At 48.7% G+C, this 22373-nt stretch overlaps 1 protein-coding gene across 2 annotated transcripts in view; it reads right to left on the bottom strand.

The window, feature by feature from the left end:
- Positions 1-39: 39 nt before the first annotated feature.
- The window catches only part of LOC133354543 (serine/threonine-protein kinase Wnk-like), a 49453-nt gene continuing 27119 nt past the window's right edge, over positions 40-22373 (bottom strand). The window contains exons 2-16 of one of the 2 annotated variants that reach the window (XM_061571451.1): positions 17646-17701; positions 15316-15485; positions 14335-14560; positions 13607-13886; positions 12395-12481; positions 11761-11884; positions 10821-11018; positions 9921-10024; positions 8324-8445; positions 7754-7879; positions 6443-6559; positions 5658-5746; positions 4094-4258; positions 2146-2298; positions 40-1847 (exon numbers count right to left, since the gene is read on the bottom strand). In XM_061571451.1, coding sequence (XP_061427435.1) covers positions 1207-1847; positions 2146-2298; positions 4094-4258; positions 5658-5746; positions 6443-6559; positions 7754-7879; positions 8324-8445; positions 9921-10024; positions 10821-11018; positions 11761-11884; positions 12395-12481; positions 13607-13886; positions 14335-14560; positions 15316-15485; positions 17646-17662 — 2619 coding nt within the window. In that variant the 5' untranslated portion in view covers positions 17663-17701 and the 3' untranslated portion in view covers positions 40-1206. Of the gene's footprint in view, positions 1848-2145; positions 2299-4093; positions 4259-5657; positions 5747-6442; positions 6560-7753; positions 7880-8323; positions 8446-9920; positions 10025-10820; positions 11019-11760; positions 11885-12394; positions 12482-13606; positions 13887-14334; positions 14561-15315; positions 15486-17645; positions 17853-22373 lie in introns of those variants that run through there. The other variant, XM_061571452.1, reaches the window with a different exon arrangement.

Genomic DNA, 22373 nt, shown 5'->3' with positions numbered 1-22373 from the left:
CATCTAAATACAAAGAGTGGTGTAGAGCGGATGAGAGGCAGTCATGGGCCCAGGAAAAAAAAGGGAAGTGTTGAGCCTGGACTTGCAGGGCAGGGAGTTGATGGCATTGACGGCTAAGGGAAGGGCACTCCAGACCCTGGAGACAGCAGAGGAGAATGAGCGACCTCCCACTGAGAAAACGCCGTTAAGTTTTTATTTGTTCGCTGTAGGACGATGGACGCTTTACCTAAGGCCTCGGTTCACAAATTTTGTTTCTCTTGTGTTTCCATAACAGAATTGTCTTCGTCTTTCTGTTGGCCCATTGGTTATACAATTGTCATCGTCATCACCTTCACTTGTGATTTATACCGCCTCTCATGCATTGCACAGAGGTGACAGGAAAGCCACACTGTCTGACCGAGTGGAATAAAAGTGCACCAGACGCAGATTTTAAACACAATCTTAAAAAATATAAACATTCATCAAAAACTGAAAATGTAAGGACAAATTTTTTTTCTAAAGTGTAACTTAACCGATTAGATTACAGGTCATACATTTTGTAAAAGAAATTGTAAATTGCAGCCTGTATTGTGATTACGGTAACGTGACACATGCGACGGCCTACATCCAAGGCTTCAGCAAGACCGAAGAATGTGGGCCCCCCTCTTCTCGTGCAACCAGCGCATGAGATCTACAGGAAGCGGTTTTCAAAGAGGGTTTTTCCACTGAAACATCCGAGCCGCGCCAGCGAGTGGCCCTCCCAATGTGGGTTTTTTGCACTGTTAGCCAATGCTTAGCCAGAACCAAACCACTGGCCTCGCATTTTAATCTGGCTTGGGGGAAGGGTGTGGTGGGGGGGGGGGTGGTGGGGTGGGCAAGCAGGGTCAGGGGCGGGGTTATTGACTAATTTATTTTGTCTTACGTCGGCAGCATGGCTCGGCTTTTGCAGTGGAAAAACAACCTGGTGCCAGGCTGGCTCGGCATGGCCCCGGCAAGGCTGGGTGCTTTAGAGTTATTGCTTTTCTCTCTGCGAGCTTGTGAAGCACGGTGTTTACGGCAGACTATTTTTACTGCACCGTATTTTGTAAACATTTATTTCCCCACCAAAGGTGATTGCCTCGTTTTTCTACCTACTTAATCATGTCCCAATGTCAAGCAAGATAGGTGCCCGAGTGTGAAGTGCCATTGCTACCATCACCACCATCGCCGCCAACGCAGCTGCCACTATCAACACCCATCACCGCCACCACCTCCGCCATCGCCGCCGCCAACGCCACCATCACCGCCGCCATCGCCACCATCACCGCCACCATCACCGCCACCATCACCGCCGCCAAAGCCACCATCACCGCTGCCACCACCATCGCCACCGCCTCCGCCATCGCCACCATCACCGCCGCCATCGCCACCATCACCGCCGCCAAAGCCACCATCACCGCCGCCATCGCCATCACCACCTCCACCATCGCCACCATCACCGCCGCCATCGCCACCATCACCGCCGCCAAAGCCACCATCGCCGCTGCCATCACCGCCTCCACCATCGCCACCGCCTCCACCATCGCCTCCACCATCTCCACCATCTCCACCATCGCCGCCATCTCCACCATCGCCGCCATCTCCGCCATCTCCACCATCTCCACCATCGCCGCCTTCCCTGTGGCACTGCAGCCCCAAGGCCTCGTCCTCGCCCGCGTCGAACTCGCAGAGGAGCCGCGCGATGGGGAAGTGCGCCTGCAGCGTCTTCACCACCACCAGCTTGGTGGAGCTCGCAAAGAAGGCGGCGTGCTGGCGCACGAAGGTCACCATGGAGTCCAGGTCGAAGTCGACGCCCACCACCTCCTCGTGCTCGAACTTGTCCTTCGCTCCTTCACGGCCGCCGCGTGGTGGAGAAAATCGGGAAAAATCGTTTTTTCGGTCACGACGTCCCGCGAAAATTATTGACTCCCACCACCGGATACCCTGCTGTGTGTGTGAGAGGTGTGCGTGTGAGGGAAGTGAGGTGAGTGTATGTGACAGGTGTGTGTGTGTGAGAGGTGAGGTGTGTGTGCGTGTCACAGGTGAGGTGTGTGAGAGGTGAGGTGTGTTTGCGTGTCACAGGTGAGGTGTGTGAGAGCTGTGTGTGTGTGAGTGAGAGGTGTGTGTGAGTGAGAGTTGTGCGCTCACCCGACGTGAATCCCGCCCGAACCTGGGCGAAGCTGAGCCGGTGCTGGCGCTGGATGCGCGAGTCGCTGAGGTCCACGAAGCCGCACACCCCCCACTCGTGGGTGTCGAACTTGAGATACACCGTGTGTAGGTTGATAGCGTGCAGCTCTTCGTCTGCACAAGTGGCACAAGAGGCACAAGTGGCAGCAGCAGCAGCATGAACATCGCAGCCCTGGCGTTTAGCGACTAAAGATCCAGATTTCCTCGCTCGCCCCGCGACCCCTTAATCTCCCCCTCGCAACCACCGCCGTTACCTTTCCTCTTCATATTCTCATCATTACGTGGCCCTTCTTGGTTCTTTCGCTAAAGTCACGTAGAAGGGAAATAATAAAATAATAAAAATAAAACATAAAATACAATTCTCACGACGTTTCGGCCACAACGCAAGCAGCTGTCCTCAGGTGAAGAACAGGTCTGTCTATTTTATTATTTCCCTTCTACGTGACTTTACCGAATGAACCAAGAAGATTAATCCCTGCAGTCACGAAAGCTTTAAATCGAAACATTACATGGCTATCACTCCCCGTCCATTCAATCCGTTCATCATTCACTGTCATCAATTTCGCTTTCGCTGAATTCGCCCATCACAGATTTGCGCATTGCTACCTGTCATCGAGTTTATTCAACTTATCTCCGCCACCACATCCACCAGCGTCGTTGTACCGTTGTTAATTCTTAGTAAAGCGCCTTGTTTAAGGCGCTATATATACATTTCGTTGAGATAAGATATCTGTGAAAAAACATTATTGTAGCTCGTTGGATTCCTCCAGGAAAAACAAAGATTCTGATTCTGATCACTCTTATCAGGTTTCTATGACCACCTGCATTGATGACCTAATTGCCAAATTATCTATTTTGATAAATATCAGAATTTTTCTTCTTAAAGTCACTAAGCGCAAACAGAAAAATCCAGGAAAAAACTGCAAAGTCTTCCAGAAAAAAAGCACCGTACACCAACGCTGTGTGAAAAAATCCCAGTGGGATGCAAGTAAAACAACAACAACAATCACAAGACAACTTAAATTAAAGCCATCAGTCTAACGCTGTACTACAACAAACAAACATGGCCAAACCAAAAAACTTTTCGAAATCACCAAAATAAAGCCATAAAAGCAATGTAACAGTGATCATAGGAACTGTGACCGAAATTTCACAATAAACGACAAACAACATGTACCACCAAACCCTGTAGCCATAGCTGGCTGCATGAGTCACTCCACAACAGCAGGAGCAGTCAAGCCAATATTCGAATTCTCAGAGATTGATTTTAGCTAGATTAAGTGCAACCAAATTTAATGCACTCACTCATACAAGAACAATGTGCATGCATAATGAACGTTGATTACCATATAAATAACCCAACCATTGTAATTTATATGCATTCCTTAATCCCCCCCCCCCCTCCCGCTTCGCACAAGAAGGGCTATCCCTTTGTTTAAGAACCGTAACAGGAGGATTTCTCCATAAATCTGGCTGCCACCTGATGAAGCTAGTTGTATTTACTGGCAAAACGTCGTACTCCGATTGTCAATGTTGTGGCTTGGCTCTCCAACACACCGGTGTGCTTTACTATAACGAATTGGCACGTTCTGTTCACGTGACAAACCTTACTAGTTGGCTGTGTCGGCAGATGGCGGGTTTAACGACACGTTTATATATTCACGCGATCTAACCCCAAAAAAACCTCTATTATGGCTTTTTGTTGTTGTGCAGGTGACCGGACAGACCATAAACCCACTCCACTTCAGAACGTCCGTGTGAAATGTCTCTCCGACATTTAACGACCACCACCGCCGTAACGCCGCGCCAGTTTGCGCGGTAGAAAAAGAGGTACAGGTGACGACGCCGCTGGTGTGTAGCGCCGATAGCGGCACAAGCCACGGAGGGGGTGGTGGGTGGGACCCCTCACTTGTCAGGACGATGTTGAGCTCCTCTTCCAGGCCCCGAGCAGCCGTCCGCAGCAGCCGCACCATGCGGATCTCCTTCTTCTTGCGACCCTTGACCTTCGTCTCCACGTCGTTCACCGACAGCGTCTCCACCGCCCCGCACGTCCACATGGACGGAGTCGCTATTCCTGCCGGCCGGGACACGTGGAATCGTGATTACAGCTCGTGGTGGCGAGGACTCTTAACGGTCCTTCATGGACGCTCAGGTCAATGCTTTTAGTACCCTGAGTTTTGTAGGGGATGGGTTCTTAAGTTCACGAGAACACGGTTTATGTAATTCAGGCAATCAGCCAGTCACGTTCAACCTTATTGACCAATTGCATGGCACAGAATTGTCACAATCGGTCCTGATCGATCTTCACCGATCGCACCTCTTCCCGTGCGATAGCTAACGAACGAACCACCCCTACGGCAATTCACTAAATTGTCAGCAGTCAAGGGATGTGATTTGAGAAACGAATCGATACATTTTCACCACATTTTTTTTAAATCGAATTTGTACAGCTTTTTTTTATTTAGAGCTTTCGTGACTGCAGGGATTCATATTCTTGGTTCTTTCGGTAAAGTCACTTAGAAGTGAAATAATAAAATAATACAAACATAAAACAATACAAATTCTCACGACGTTTCGACTGCAACACAAGCAATCATCATCAGGTGTGAAATCCACAGCAAGAAAATTTGAATTTTTTTATTGTTTTATGTTTATATTATTTTATTATTTCCCTTCTACGTGATTGTACATCTTTGTTTAGTTCGTTAGCCTAAGTGTAATGTGAGCATATCCACATGCGTATGTGATAATACAAAACTAAATATTTACAAAATCATTATTTGAGGGACACAACTGTACACTACCGAGGATCACGGCTGATGATGATGTACAGAGGCTATCTTGAAGGAGAACTTGGATCCAATTATAAAATAAAGAGATTATAGGTCAACTGATATGGTAAATTCCAGTGAAGCCTTCATGGGTGAATAATTGGCACCGTGGACGTTAGTCGACCTGGTGGGTTAAGGAGTTCAGGAATAAGTAAAAGAACAGGCACACAGATGATGCTGTTACTAAAGCCAGAGAATCCGAGCAGATATGGGCAGGATGTGTGACGTCAAAAACAACTGACGACAAAATTTTACTCCGGCGTGGAGGCTGAGAGAAAGCAAGAGAAGCTTGAAGATGGCGGAAGCGATGACATCACGGAGTTCGGAGGCCGTGATTGGACAAGAACAACCAAAGGAAGGAACTGGAGAAATTGAGAGCGGCTTTTGCCCAGCAAGTTCATTTATTAGGTATAGCCCTGTGAGCGATTCGGCTCTTGAATCGGGTGCAACCGCAACAAACAAAAAACATGAACAAAGAACATCTTAAAGTGAATATGTGACTAAGTGCAAACAGAAAATCCAAGAAAAGACAGCAAAATATTGCAGAAAAAAAACACCGTACACCAACGCTGTGTGCAAAAATACCAGTAGGGAGTTACAGCCTGTCAACAAAAATAGCAACGACAACGTCGACAGTAATACCAGTGCGGTTGGAGCGCCTGGTGAAGATGAATTTCTTCGTTCCTCCGCCCTCGTTTGTGAGAACGGCGATGTGCACGCCCAGTGACGTACTGAACACAGCCCATGGCACGCACACGCACGCACAAAAACATATCCCCCGTATAGCCTTTAGCAGACTGTTGGGGCAAGTGCTGTTAGCGAGCACCTATAAAGGCCGGAACGGTACACGAGGGGGTGGGTGGTCAGCACCACGGCCGACCGCCTTTGTCTCCCCCAGTGGCGATGTTTACACACCGCACCAGGTACTCATTTGAGTCGCCCTAAGGGCGGCCCAGGACCGGTTCAGATAATCATCACAGGTGTTGGCCGTGAGCGGGAAACGAACTGTTCAATTCCTGGTTGGGGGTTGACTCAGCCCATCATCCCTCCGGGGCCGATAAAATCAGCATCCCCTTTGCGGGTAAGTACGTTGAACTTCTTTCGCACCGTACGTAGACAACAGTGCTAATCGGAGGTTCGGGTGTTGTCCTATGGATAGACTCGCCCCCACCATAGGAATGGTGAACTTCCACCAATGCCTCAGGGCAGTAAAAACATGAGCACAGCCTCAAAGCTCAATTGAGCGAAAATCACTTTGACCTTGAATCACAAAAAGGGTCAACATCTAACGAGTCAAGGCCACGGGACGACCGCCGACAGCCGAGGTTTGCCTGCAGCATCTCCCCACGTTGCTCCAGAGAGGACAGCAAACGCTTTCTCTCTCACGTGCGCCCCCCCCCCACACCCCCCCCAGCGAGCAGACTCACCTGTAGAAGGGGTGCACCTGCATCTTGCACGACAGCTGCTTTAGCTTCTCCCTCTCCTCCAGGGTCATCCACATCTCCCGCATGACGCGGTGATGCACGTACATCGTTTCCTTGAGCCTAAACGCCCGGGGGAACACCGGCACAGCGGTGAGGAGAGGCATCATCATCACCGTCGTCGTCATCAGCCACGGTCAATCTACTGGACATCTGTGAAAAACAGCATCATGGTTCATCGTATTCCTTCAGTCTAAATAAAGATTCTGAATCCACTGCCGGATGAACGCCATCTGTACACGATGCCAGCGACGTTGTAATCCCCGTGGCGCCTTTCAACCCGAGGCGAGAGAAGGCATTCGGTGAAAATCAAACGCTCGCTTACGGCACTGTGCCACAGCAGTAGGTGATGCCACTATGCGATTGGTGGCATTGTCCTGCGCGGGAACGGTAGTGTAGGGGTTAGTGCGCTGCGCTACGAACCCGGCGACCCAGGTTTGATTCCAGCCCGCGGCCAGCACCAGTGACGAGTATCTCAACCAGTCCTGGGCCTCCCCTAGATCGACTCAGCCTCAAATATAAGTACCTGGTGCGATATATAAACATCGTCACTGCGGAGACAAAGGCGGCCGGGCGTGGTGCTGGCCACCCACTCCCTCGTTTGCCGTGCCGGCTTTCATAGGTGCTCGCTAACAGCACTTGCCGCAACAGTCTATTAAGGCTACACGGGGAATATTTGTCTTTGTCCCGAAAGGGGGAGCAGCACAACGTCCCACGCTGGCTGCAGCGAAGCGAGGCTGGCGCCAGAGGTCGCAAACGGGTTTTGATTCCTTACCCGTACCCGGCCGCACCAGGGTCGCAAACGGGTACCCGTACCCGTACTCTATCCGATACCCGGCTACCCGTACCCGGCCGGGTATCGGGTAGGGTACGGGTACAGGTACCCGATTGCGACCTCTGGGATGAAGCCATGTTGCAGGCGCGGGTGGGTTGATTCTAGGAACTTGAATTGTGAGAAGAGACAAGACGTTGGGAAATGAGTGACAAACGGTTACTCACCAGTGACTCACGGCCTACCCGTACCCGGCCGCACCAGGGTCGCAAACGGGTAGCCGGATATCGGGTAGGGTACGGGTATCGGGTAGGGTATGGGTATCGGGTAGGGTACGGGTATCGGGTAGGGTACGGGTATCGGGTAGGGTACGGGTATCGGGTAGGGTACGGGTATCAGGTAGGGTACGGATATCGGGTAGGGTACGGGTATCGGGTAGGGTACGGGTATCGGGTACCCGGTTGCGACCTCTGGCTGGCGCTCACCGGAGAGAGATGACGTGCGTCTCCATGGCGCCGCAGCGGTTGGTGGTGAGGCCCACCAGGGCGTACGTTTGGCCGTCGAAGATCTTGTTCTCCTTCACCATCTTCCCGTACTCCCGCCTCCTCTTCCTGCGCTCGCGCACGAGCCGCCCACCCAAAGCGGAAAGGTCGCCGAGCCGGCCTTCGTTTCAGCCGGGGTCAAGTCCGCGACGGCTACCCGGACCAAAAACCACGTCCGCGCCCTCGGCACTGCACATGTACTATACTTCTTGGCTATAACAGAGGCTAACAGCCACCTGTCTAATCGGCGAGCCAGGTGATATTTAGTGATACATCGAGCCCTGGTGACAGATATCAACGAACCGCCACTGTCATGTGACCCGCGCAATAAACCGCATAACTACCCAGGGCTGTCTGACATGGGACAGAAGCTTAGCTTTTCCTGTTTTTGAATGTATTCATTTGTAAAAAAGATCGAAGCTTTAGTAATGAGAATAAAACTACGTACACAATGAGGACTGCTAGGCGAGTGAGTGAGCAAGTGACCCGGTAGGCAAGTGAGTGAGCGAGTACCGATAGGCAGCTGCATCATATTCGAGGGTGGGGCCTTCCAGTTTCTTTTTGTCGACGACGCATGACAGGTAGCGCGGCCGGTAGCCGAGCGTCGGTCGGTGTCCATTCTCCCCTTCCACGACCTGCCAGGGCGACACACAGCTCGGCTCACATCGTGAGGACGCGACTCACCCAGCAGAGCGCATTGCCGTTAAGAGGTAAATGGGCTAACGGTCAAGGCGCAGCCCTGCAATTTTTTGCTCACACCCCTTGCTGGGGGAAGGGCCTCCCCTAGAGTGGGTTCTAAAGACCCATCCTTTATTTACTTTGGCCTCCTCTCGCATGCTGGCCGGATGTCTTGGAAGAGGTGAGAGTACCCACGCTGTGCCCCACCACACACGAGCTGCCAACCAACTGATCGCTGCACACAAACAAGTACACACAAACAAGTACACATATAACGCATTCCTGCGGAGGGAGCTGGTAGTAACGTTGGGTTGCTCGGTCAATGGCCAGGGTCAACGGCGGCGTGGTGTATTCCGCAAATATGCCCGACTGTGAAGGCGGGCACAAGCCGGCGTGAGTAGGTTAAACGTTGAGTTTCATAAGGGCACCACCAGGTGACCAGCCCCTCCCCACCCAGCCCCACCCTCCCCACCCAGCCCCTCCCCACCCTCCCTGCCCCTCCCCACCCAGCCCCTCCCTCCCCACCCAGCCCCTCCCTGCACGACGGACGGACGGACACAATAATCCCCTGTGGGCTGGTGGAACCAGTGGGTTCCTACCAGTAACAAGTACACATAAACAAGCTTACATCACGCCCGTGGGAGGAATTGTCTCGGTGATGCAACGACTCGTGCACAGACCAGTTGAGTGTCATTGCCTCACCCCAAACAACGCAGTAATTCACTACCTGACCAGAGTTCCACTGCACTACCGGGTGTTGTGTAGACCGGCACTGCAAGATCTGACCATGTCCGTCCCAGCAACCGTAAGCTGCATTGGCTTACGGTTGCTGAACGAGTACGTTATAGGGTCGCACTCATTACACACAAAGTGCTTGCCGCAGGTGAACCGCAATACCTTGCCGATCTCGTCAAGGAGCATAAACCACCACACGAAACTCCGGTCATTTTCGCAGCGGCTTTTGGCTAGCCGTGGAACAAAGGCGGTCACTGCATCGCGCGCTTTCAGGTGCCCTTCTGCAGCCATCTGGAATGCTCTTCCTTCAGATTTTAGGAAGCCACTGGAGCAATGCAATTTAAATCTACATTGAAAACTAATTGCTAAAAAACTGTTTTTTGTGTTTAGTTTGTTGTCCTTCACCAGCACCTCTGATTACCACGGTTTGCTGCATACGGTGCGAAAGAAATTCAACATACATAGAGAGGCGTGGGGGATTTAAGAAACATTCCCCATCGTTTTGACTGCTGCGCTGTGAGATCTAACTGGACCGGTGACCTCTGGATTGGCAGACCAGTGCACTGCGTACCATCACTCTGCTGCGGTAGCAACATTTTAACGGACAAAACGGAACATTCATGGCACTGGACATGCACCACATTAATAATTTTAGAAGCTCTAAACCTCGTGGACACGACGCAGCTAACAGGCTCACGTTGCCGATGACGGAATCTGCCACGAAGATCTTGGTGTCTCTGAGGAAGCCGAACGTGAAAAAGTCGGCCTTCTTTTCCTCGCTGAGGTAAGGATTCCTTCCGTCTGAGGATTAGCACAGAAACACAAAGATAGTGGCATTCGGACGTATCCCTGGCAAGACAAGGGCGTTGTAAAGCAAACGCCTGTCAAGGCATATAAGAGGCGGTGGTGTTTGCCCAAAATGTCGCTTGACCACACTGTTATTCCCAGGTGCGGAAGTTCACATGCGACTGTATGAGGTACTCGTTGCTGAGTACACCTCATGGAGGCCCAATGATGTTGACTCAACAATGCCGTATAGTTCGTAAGGTCATTCGCTTCATACCGACTCGCACATGCTACATTCTGGCACGTGCATATGTGCACAGAAACATAAACACACAAACACACAAATAGGCTCGTATACACTCGTACGCAAATAAGCGAGGGCAGACACTGGAAACACATGTATACGTATAAACACACATGTACACGAGGGGGTGGGTGGTCAGAACCACACCCGACCGCCTTTGTCTCCACAGTGGCAATGTTTACACACCACACCAAGTACTCATTTGAGGCCGAGTCGACCTATAGGAGGCCCAGGACTGGTTCAGATAATCGTAACTGGTGGTGGCGACAAGCGGGAATCGAACTCGGGTCGCCGGGTTTCATAGCGCAGCGCGCAAACCGTTACACTACTGCTCGCCTATTTTCATACAAACACACACCAAAGCACACCTTCCTGAAACAACTCGGGCACATAAAAAACCAGATCCGAGGGCTAATTTCTCAGTACAATGGCGCGACGCCAGCGTTGTCATTTCACAGGCACACCGCCTCCTTGAGAAGAGTCCATTGGCGTTGCCTAATCGAGCACCTTTGAAGAAGGTGTCGAGGAGCTGCCTAGCTGTAGGCCGAGGCTCTCCCTCCGGCTGCAGGCACTGCATCTGGATCTGCAGCAGGACATCCTCGGGCAGCTCGGGGGACTGGAGGAGCGCCTGGTACAGCGCCTGGGCAACCTCGATTGCTTCCTCTTTGACCGCGTTGTCCGTCCGGCTCCCGTACGGCTCCAGGCCTGAAACGGAGTGCGACCGCATCGGCATCATTATTCTCCTTCATCGCTCCCTACGGCAGTAAGTCCTGTAGCGCCTTTCCCTGTATTAACCCTTTTCCGTTCAGAGACGTCTGCAAGTTGCAGGGTGGGTGTCCCGTTCACCGCTGAATCTCGGAACGCGCGAGCGATTCAGCATTAATTTTATTTAAAGAGGCATAGCGCCGTTGTTTTTAAAGACATTGTACTCACCGCAGAGAACTGTAGCCACACGACCGCATTGTTGCAAGATCATGAGAAGTGACTGCGGCTCAGTGAGGCCTTCATCCAGCAGTGGATTGATTAAGGCCGATTGATGATTGTATATCATCAATTAAGGTGCCGCGGTGGCAAGATGTTAATTACCTGGCCTGGTATACAGGAGGTTGCGGGGTCAATCCAGACCCTGACGCCTGTATATTTGGAGTTCGCATGTTCTCCCTATGGTCACGGGGATTTTTCTCCGGGTCCTCCGGTTTTTCCCTCCGCATTTAAAATCAACATGCATTTAGAGCATCTGGCTGCTGTAAATTTCCACAAGATAAGCCACTTCTCATTGGGCTACCATTTTTTATGGCCAGGTCACTCTATTGCTCAGTGGGCTATACCTAGTAAAATAAAAATAATTTAGTTTTTAGTTTAGTTTCATATATAAATCACTATGTAGCACTAAACAAGCATTGCGTTCACCACAGGCTGCCTCCCTTGGTAAAGCCAGACACTGAACCTGTTTGCATGAAGTATATGAGCAGCCCCACGGTCCAGATGTCCCCCTTGATGTACGGCATCATGGGGTCAACATCGCTCGCGATATCTTTGCCGACGAGCTCGGGGGCTGACCAGCGCGTGAACTGCAGGGGGACAACGACACGCACGCCACTCGTTCACTCATTCATTCACACCTGCGACGAGCCACGCGAGAGAAAGCCCAGGAGGGATACATATTTTCTGCCACATAGATCTGGGACAAATAAAAAAGGGGAAAAATATAGAGGCCATGGGGGTGGAGTGGTTGCGCGACAGTATGAACGCGGTAGCTCGAGTTCAATTCCCCGGGCACGGCTGACATGAGTGGTGAGTAATATCTGAAGCAGTCATGCCCTCCTGCCCACCACTTCACTCCCCCCACACTGACAAACGTGGTCCATTATGGCAAACAACAAAAATCCCCATGACTGACGTGGTTTCCTTCATCCATTGGTGGATAGAGGATGGTTGTGTTGTTTATGGTGATTAGTGCCATGGCCCTTGAGAAGATCAGAGGGATGTGGGATGTGTGATTCCCACACACAGACACAGACTGGACTGCTTGTTCGATGGAAATTCCTGTCCAGGGATGTGGAGAAGACAAAACTCTTGACCTCTTGAAGCTCAGACAGGTTTCCTCGCTTCTTTGAGATCCCAAAGTCCACCAACTTCACCCGCAGGTCCAGCACATGCTCATCGATCTGAGGGTGGGGTGAGACGGAGGGACAGAAGATAGGGCACCTAGCCTGACACTGATACTGCGGTGATGGCAGCAAACACTCAAAAGCCACAATACAATCGGGAAATAGTATGGCAAATGTCACTCGCAACAGATTGAAAGTGCTTTTAAATGAAAGTTCTATATAAGTGATGAATCATTGCAATTCTTTATCTAAAGCCTATCAACATATTCCTGCGGAGGGAGCTGGTAGGAACGTTGGGTTGCTCGGTCAATGGCCAGGGTCAACGGCGGCGTGGTGTATTCCGCAAATATGCCCAACTGTGAGGGCGGGCACAAGCCGGCGTGAGTAGGTTATATAAGGGCACCACGGGGTGACCAGCCCCTCCCCACCCAGCTCCTCCCCACCCTCCCCACCCAGCCCCTCCCCACCCTCCCCACCCAGCCCCTCCTCACCCTCCCCTCTCCACCCAGCCCCACCCCTCCCATTTTTGGATGCACGACGGACGGACAGAATAATCCCACTTTTAAAACAGCCCACAAACGATATTTATCTATCACTGCAAGCATCTTAGCTGCACTAATCAGTTACTAGAGGGGATTTATTTTCACCTTAAAACACTGATTCTAATTTGCGTGCACCTAGTCACTACTGTCGTTGCAAGAGCCTCTTGGCGATGGCAGTATTAACCAGGGCGGCTGTGGGGCTCGAATTCAGAGCCTCTTAGCCATGTCAGCGACCTTTATAATATGGCGAGTTTTATAAGGTCACACTCATTGCATACAAAGTGCTTGCCACAAATGAACCACAATACATTGCTGATCTCGTCAAGGTGCATAAACCATCACATGAACTCCAGTCATCCTCGCAGCAGATTTTGGCTGGCCACCATATCGCGTGCGTTTATATATGCACTTCTGCGGCCGTCTGGAACGCTCTTCCGATATTATGAAGCCACTGGAGCTATGCACTTTTAAATAATCTAGATTGAAAACTCCTTTATTTAGAACTGCTTTTTGTGTTTAGTTTGTTGTCCTTCCCCTGCACCTCCGATTAGCACGGTTGGCTATGTATGGTGCGAAAGAAGTTCAACATACATACACACATACACATCTACAGCAGTGGGAGCATGCAATGGGGCCTCACCAGGATGTTGTCGGGCTTGAGGTCGCAGTGGGCGATGGGATCGGCGAGCGTGTGCAGGTAGTTGAGGGCGCTGACCACCTGGCGCGTGATGTCCCAGGTGCGCGAACGTGGCAGCCGCGGCGAGCGCTCCTCCTGCCGTGCCACGTACGTCGCCAGGTTCACGCCCACATGCTCCATCATCAGGAACCTGAACGGCTTAACCAAGCCCAGGCGGGGGATGCAGCCCTCCTTGAGCTGTCCCAGGTCTCGGATTGCCACGATGTTGTCATGGCGTAGCTCTCTGTCGTGCGAGACGAGGTCGCGCGCGGTGTGAGCTGAACAGGCAAGTCAAAGCGTCTCCCTGCTCGAGCGCTGTTGGTCAACGATCCCCAGGACCAGCACATGGAAGGGACCTTGATTCAGCAGTAGATTCTTACAGGGCGATACATTACATTGCATGGCTGTACACGTCTACCTGCAGGTAAAATTACTGCCACACCCCATGACGGTACATCTGCCCGCCACCTCTGCCCGTGACCTCCTGCCAGTGAGCCATCGACACTTCACATGGCCTCAAAGAGCACCTAGCCCTGCACCAGCGCCGTGCCGAACTTCAGCATCGCTTCATGGCGAACGGTGGCCATTGCTGTCATTATCTACGGTGACTTTTTTTGACCAGTATCCAAAATTATGAAAAATCAAGAATAGATTTTACCCTTTCTGGCTGTCGTTGCCGGTGTCCCGCTCACCTCAGCTGGCAGTACTCCTTCAAGATGGCCTGCTCCTTGTCCTCGGTGAGCACCTTGATCGCCACCTCGGTGCCCTGCACGAAGGCTCGGTACACCGTGCCGAAATAACCGGTGCCAAGCTCCTGCCAGGTGTCGAGGTTCAGCGTCTCCAGGTCATAGAGCCTCTCCGTGAGCGAACTGGCCTCCGTGGGGTCGCCCTCGTCACAGGCTGGCCGCCCGCTCGCCTCTACGCCCATTCGCCGTGGTTTAACGTGGTTTGAAAAAGGTGGCGGTGTGCACAGATGTAATAGATATGACATAATAGTGTTTGGTTGCATTTTATGTACATTATGTACTGAGTAATGGTATTCTAGTCCATCTAATGAACATTAGATACGATGTAACATTTTATTCCATCCATTTCAGCCATTCTGAAGCCACCAATGGATGAAGGTCTGCCCCACACCATGTAGGTCATGGGGGTTTCCTGACCATACTTCGCCATGCTGATCAGTGTGGGTTGGTGAAGGGGGGGGGGAATGTAGAACCGGTTCGGATATTGCCACAGATCTTAGCAGCCATGGCCAGGAATCAAAACTCCAGTGTAGCTGGGAATAAGTTTTCCCCTTTTTTCTGGCAACAAAACAGGTGTTAAGATGTTAAAACACCAAACTGAAACCTTTTACAAGGAATCATGTCTGCATCAACCACAATACTTGTGGTCAGAATGCAAACAAAAAACATACTCTGATAATATATGCATTGTCTTTGAAACTGATCAATCAAATGGACCAATCAGTTTAAAAGACAATGCATATATTATCAGAGTATGTTTTTTGTTTGCATTCCGACCACAAGTATTGTGGTTAATGCAGACATGATTCTTTGTAAAAGGTTTCAGTTTGGTGTTTTAACATCTTAACACCTGTTTTGTTGCCAGACAAAAGGGGAACCCCTAATCTCATTATCATTTGTATTGCTATTTAAATCATAGCTCCGCACCTGCTGCCACCTTTTCGGCGTTTCGGATTCCCTCGATGATGCGACGGATCTTCGCCCGGGCATTCTCCACCGATGCCCTCACTGCCGCGTGAGCTCCCTGCAGCTGTGCCAGGCACCCAGCCAGGTCGTGGTCGACGTCCTCCAGCTGACACGCGATGCCACCCGCATCCCTGCTCGCGACAGACACACCAGCGTTCAAGCCACACCAACAATCGGCATTCGCCACCAAGTGGCGGTGACGCCACATTAAGGCCACGTGAAGTGTCGAACGCCCGCTGGCAGGAGGTCACGGGACAGACCCAGGTGCCACGATGGGTCGACGGACTGAGATGACTGGCCGGTGCACCAGCTGTGCCAACTTGCTGTGCTTTAGCCACCCGGCACTCCGCTCGTTGTTGTGGGCATCGCTCCTCTGCCCAGTAATTAGCACCGTGCTTCACGAGCCTCCTCCAGAGCCACACCACCACCACACCACACATACATAGTGTAATATTACAATGTATAGTCGAAGGTATAGGGTGGTGTATAGTAATACAGTATATAATTTAATGTTGGGTTTGTCTATGGCAGTATATAGTACGGGGTAGACCCGTGTGATGTAAGAGAAAAAAGTTTAGCTGGAAGCATATTATATTTTTTGCGACATAGAATTGTAATATATTACTTACTGTTAGTAGCTCAGCTTATTGGAGAGTATATTTAGTATATTGATGATACTATGTAGTTTATACTTTAGTTTTTTTTACGTGGTGGTTTAGTTACTGCAGCTACATACTATTAACATTCCTTCCCTTTATTAATGCTACCCCTATCCCCTCCCTTTGATGCTGCTAATCCTGCATAATGCACGGGCATAATATGACTCTGAAACCCCCCACCCACCTCCTACGCATTTTACAAGTAGTGACTAATCCCATATCTGCATTTCCCATAAATATGCTAAATTCCTCTTGATATGTAAATTATTTAGTCATGGCGCTCTTCCCCCTCCAACCCAGCTTAAATACACGCTCCAAGCCTGGGGTGTTTCATTCAGATGCTATCTTTCCGACAGACCTGTTCTTCACCTGAGGACGGCTGCTTACGTTGTGGCCGAAACGTCGTGAGAATTATTTAATTATGTTTTATTTTTATTATTTTATTATTTCCCTTCTACGTGACTTTACTGAAAGAACCAAAAAGACACACCACACATTGCAAGCACATTCCTCTAGAAAAACTCAGTCACTCAGTTTGACACGTGCTAGGCTTTCGCGACTAATTGTATTAATAATAAAGGTTTGTATGTTTGTTGGGGTTAGATCGTGTAGAGTATAAACGTTTCGTTAAACCCTCCACCGCCCAACAGAGCCAACTAAATCAGGTTTTTTTGTCGCGTAAACGAAACGTGCAATTTGGTTCCTACTCCAGCCCACCGGTGTGTTGGGAGAGTGAATCCACAACATTTACAATGTAAGTTTCTGTGACGTTCCCATACCGCTTATTCCAGACCAATTCAGACCTCATTGGTCAACCCGTGCCCTTTATAAATCTCAACGTTCATCCTACAAAGTCCCATCACAAGGGATGAACAGAAAATAGACAAACGCATTGTTTTTTTGCCCGTATTGAAACGGCTGTATGGACCTAAAAACTCAATTTCCCTGTACAAGAACACGGGTTAAGCCGTATAGACTGACATGGTATGCGTTTCGACGGTAATTAATTACATTCAGCATCATCTCACCCCCCTTTATTAACCCTTCGCATACGCCCCCACACCAACTCTCTCAATCTCTCTCTCTACCACGAGGAAACAAGAGGGATTGCTGCTGGTCTCCACCAGACCAGGCAGGCTTGTGTAGCACAAACAGCTCCTGTGTCTACACATCTTAGAGAGAGAAACCAGTTGGCACTGTGAAGTGAGACTTCACGACAAGAAGCTGTGAGCGATGCGATTACCATAACAGCAGTGAGAGAAAGAAACCTGGAAAAGTTACTGACATGGAATCAATCTTAATTTTGGAGCTTTCGTGACTGCCAGGAATTATTCTTTGGTTCTTTCGGTAAAGTCACGTATAAAGATAAAATAATAAATTAAATAATAGCAACGTCGTAGTATGCTATTATTTCATTTATTATTTTATCTTTATACGTGACTTTACCGAAAGAACCAAAGAATAATTACTGACATGGCTTTCATAGAAGGTGCTGTGCACGTTTGAACGACGCTTCGAGGGCATTCTATGAAATGTCTCGTGCATAGCAATGTGTGTGCACACACAGGACATGCTTAGACTTCCGTACGCGACATCGGTGTAATAAAGTGTCCGTGTGCGATATACTCTTACAAATCCACAGTCGTCATCGTTGCCGAAGCTTGGCCTTGACGACTTCTCTTCAATAGCTTTGAGCGACAGACACGGAGGAGGGGTGAGAGAATAGAGGTGGTTACATTTCTTGTTATTGTTGTAAAAACCCGACTTGGTTTTTAAAGGGAAGTTTTTTTTAGTTTAAATGCATACAGTGCATGCCATACAGTGGCTAGCAAACACAAGATCAGCCGCACGTGCGTGCCCCCTAGCGATGAAGAATTCAACGCGGCGTGTGTCAAAACAAGAATGCAGTCTTATAAGGGGGACCTTCTTTAAAGACTAGGTTCTAAACAAGTATAACCCGTAAAAACAAAGTTTTTCACTATAAATCCTTGATATGCGTGGCGGCTAGAGTCCTCTCGTCCTCTGGCTTGAGATGGCTGCCACCTATGGGTCAGATGCTTGCATGGCAGCATTAAGCAATTGGTAATTAAATATATTTTTGTCCTAAAAAGTGTAAAATTTTGGAAAAAAATGTTCACGAACATTAATTGTCACGCACAACGAGTATGTGTGGAAAATGTCAGCTCGATTGGATCACGGGAAGTGGGTTAAAAAACGACCAAAAGATTTTCACGGTCCTAAGCAAGCAAGCAAGTGAACTTAATATAAAGGATTTTAAAAAAGCTGTATCTGGTGTGGACCAATCAGTTTCTAAGACAATGCATTTATTATCAGAGCATGATTTTTGTTTGCATGTTCACCACAAGTATATGTGGTTAATGCTGACACGATTCCTTGCAAAAGGTTTCTGTTTGGGGGGCCGTCCATAAATGACGTCACGCGATTTTTGACGATTTTTGACCCCCCCCCCCTAGTCACACGGCGTCACAAAAAGTCAGACCCCCCCCTCAAATATGACGTCACAAAGCTCTGCCCCCCCCCCCCAAAAAAATATAAAACATGCTTCAAATCGCTTTAAACTATTGTCATTGTAGTGCGTATTTAATGTGGCGCGGCACTCTGATGTTGTAGGTGAAAACATTTATTTAAACGTCTATTTAATTAAGTAGAACGTGTTGTCTATATTTATTTAAAGCTTGCGCATTTTGATGTGACGTCACATTTCTCACCCCCCCCCCCCCTCGTTACACATTGTCACAAATGTCTGACCACTCCCCCCCCCCCTAGGTGCGTGACGTCATTTATGGACGGCCCCTTGGTGCTTTAACATCTTAACACAACTGTTTTATTGCCAGAAAGGGTAAAACATATTCTTATATTGGGCTGCTCTCGCCTTACATTTGAGACATGGCATTTCGTGGCATGGGACTTTGTAGGATGAACGTTGCGATTTAAAAATGCACGGGGTGACCAATAATATCTGGATTGGTCTGTAATAAGGTAGGCACTGATAAGGGTTTGACGGGTATGAATTTCACTGCCACCACTTGGTTTCGTGGCCCATTACCAGATGGTGGAACGTTGATGCCTGTAAAACTGAGAACAGGATTGGACAAAATGGCTTACTCATTAAGTTGTTCAGCCAACACGGAACTTGTCGGTGTGATACATTTACTCTTCTTGGCAGAAAGAAAACAAAAACATTTAGGTGGCTGGGCTGAAGTGAGATCATACATCCTGTTTAACACACACACAAACATACGTGGGAAGAATTCATAGTGAATGCTGAAAGCCTAACTGAACCAAATTTACATCAGTTTTGGATATTTAGACAAAAAATTACAATAAATGGTCTCTTTCACTCCAGTGACTCGAAGTGCGGCCTCAAATTCACTGATCAGAAATGTCCCCTTAACCGCACCACTGGCCATTGCCTCTCTGAATATCAGCACATGCCTTTTCAGATTTATGGTGCCACCAAATGGGGTTGTCAATCGCCCTTGCCGCGTGACGCTGTTGCAAAGCAGTCAACGTTAAACCAGCATAAAAAATAAACAGGTCCCTGCGGGGTGGGCTGGTAGGAACGAACAAATGAATGGCTATAATAAAATGAAATGGCGGGGGTACGATACGAAGGGAGAGTTTGAGGCCTAGTTCTAGGCTTTAGGCCTAGCTGTAGGCTTTAGGCCGCTGTGAGTTAATTTTTAATTTAAATGTTTTAATTAAAAACTATCTCAGGGAATTATAAGGGAATGTTACACTTGTTTAGCCAGGAAAGCCTCACTAAGTCTAAAGGTTTTTGTAGGGTCCTGCCAAGTGTTTGCAGTAGGGGGCGATGTTGCTACACCTAATCGGACATCGGACGGACGGACGATATAATCTATTGTAGGCTGGTTCACTTCGTTCCTACCAGTATATTTCTGCTCCAAATTTCAGTGCCGCATACAATACTCAACACTGGTCCTAAGGTGTTCAATGTTGCACCCCCCCCCGCCCCTAATACTATGGGACTGTTGTGAATTTTAAAGAGTTGTAAAGATACTGCTGACCTTTGTACATGTGGCCTCACAAGATGTACAAACAATGAAGCTTCCCTGGAACGCCTCGATTATTTCATGTAATGCACATGGGGTGCCCAAGTAATTCGGAGTATGGGGCCGTCCATAAATGACGTCACGCGATTTTGGACGATTTTTGATCCCCCCCCTCCCCATCGTCACATGGCGTCACAAAGAGTCAGACCCCCTTCAAATATGACGTCACAAAGCTCTGCCCCCCCCCCCAAATAAAACATGCTTCAAATCGCTTTAAACTATTGTCATTGTAGTGCGTATTTAATGTGGAGCTGCACTCTGATGTTGTAGGAGAAAGTATTTCTAAAAGAAGATATTTAATTAAGTAGAAAGTGTTGTCTATATATATTTATTTAAAGTTGCGCATTTTATGTGACGTCACATTTCTCACCCCCCCCCCCCCTCGTCACACATCGTCACAAATGTTTGACCCCCCCCCCCCCCCAGGTGCGTGACGTCATTTATGGACGGCCCCTATCCTCTCTGTTAAAAAATAATGACTCGGACATGCATAGAATGAGTAGTGCAATGCTGGATACAGGCCTCACCTATCAGGTTGGCTTGCACTTACGACTAGCGCGGTTTGTTACGTATGGTGCGAAACGAGTTCAACATACACACCAAGCCGTCTCAAACTCTGAAGATCCTGAAGGTAACAGTGCAAGTAGAAACTGTCACGTGACCCATCATCAATTCCGTTCCTTCCATTGGCTGCCAGTCTCCCACCAAATCGTCCCTTCTTGTGACCTATCGTGACCTTTCTTAATCGTCAACATTCCGTTTATAAGCTGCGTATTTTCTCTAATCCGTGTGCTCCTCTTTCTGTCTTTGATGTATTGTCCCATGTTCTTTGTCGGAAACATTAAATGTCCATTTGTTGTTAACAAACATTTACAATAATTGTCTCTTTCTGCCATTATACATACAGCAAAATGGCTCTTTTGTCACTAAAACAATTGGGCCAGAAACGTGTCACTTCATTGTAATTCCAATTTAGAAACATAATTAGTTTCACAATCAAAGAGAAAACTGTGCGAACATTTAAAGCGCAATTCATTTGACAAACGTGTTAAACCACCAGTCGATACATGACATGGCACCAAGCGGACTAACTTTTGAAACTTAAGTCGACACACGCGGAAAGAAAACATCCCGAGACTGATGCAGTGACCTTGAATCGTGCATCATCATCTTGTGATCTAAACATCGCCCTTGGCACATAGCAATAGAGGAAGTGAAACCGACTAACAATCAGCCGGATGTGTTTTAAAACACCGTCCCTGCACTGCGCAGCGTGATTACGTTATGACTGACAGAGTGTGGGGAAGGCCATCGACCAACAGTGAACAGGCAAAGGGATGCACGTTATCCCCGTTATCATTATGCTCATTCGTAATAAACGCTTGGCGTGCAATCGGAAGCTGCTCGTCCCTAGGTGATGAATCAAATAAGGACAGTACAACTTTATGGGAAGTGAAACGTGGTGCTACTGCGGAGATCAGCCCACCGCCCCCCCTCTTTGGGAATGGGGAATTTTCACCACATCAACATCACGATGTTAATTATTTCAACGCGGGGCACTGACCTATTTAATAATATAACATGTACAACAAACTAACAACGAACTGTATTGTGGATGATATTGGTCGCGAAAGCCTACGTGTTAAACAAACTCAACCTAGATCCCGCTATATATTAAAAACAACTCCCCAAGTGAAATAAACTACAAAACTAACAGTCTGATCTGATGATGAAATGTTCAACGCATTTGACCCACACACAAAGACAAAGATTCCCCATATATCCTTTTAACAAGACTGTTGGTGCAAGTGCTGTCAGCCAGCACCACGATCTCCCGAGTGGCGATGTGTACACACCGCACCAAGTACTCATTTGAGGCCGAGTCAACCTATGGGAGGGACCCACGAACGGTTCAGTTTCAGTTTCATTTCTTTGGTATAGCCCTGTGAGCCATTGGACTCATGAATCGGGTGCAACCGCAGCAAACAAAAAACAAAAACATGAACAAGAAGAACATCTTAAAGTGACTATGCGCAAACAGAAAAATCCAGGAAAAAACTGCAAAATCTTCAGTGGGATGCGAGTCAAACAACAACAACCACAAGACAACTTAGATTAAATCCATCATTCTATCTCCATACTACAACAAACAAACATGGCCGAACCAAAAAACTTTTCGAAGTCACCAAAATAAAGCCATAAGCAATGTAACAGTGATCATAGGAACTGTGACTTAAATGTCACAATAAACAACATAAACAACATG

Source organism: Lethenteron reissneri, chromosome 47 (genome assembly GCF_015708825.2).
Source record: "Lethenteron reissneri isolate LAM-NWPU_2019-01 chromosome 47, ASM1570882v1, whole genome shotgun sequence".
NCBI lineage: Eukaryota > Metazoa > Chordata > Hyperoartia > Petromyzontiformes > Petromyzontidae > Lethenteron > Lethenteron reissneri.
This window is presented reverse-complemented; position numbering and strand designations above follow the sequence as displayed.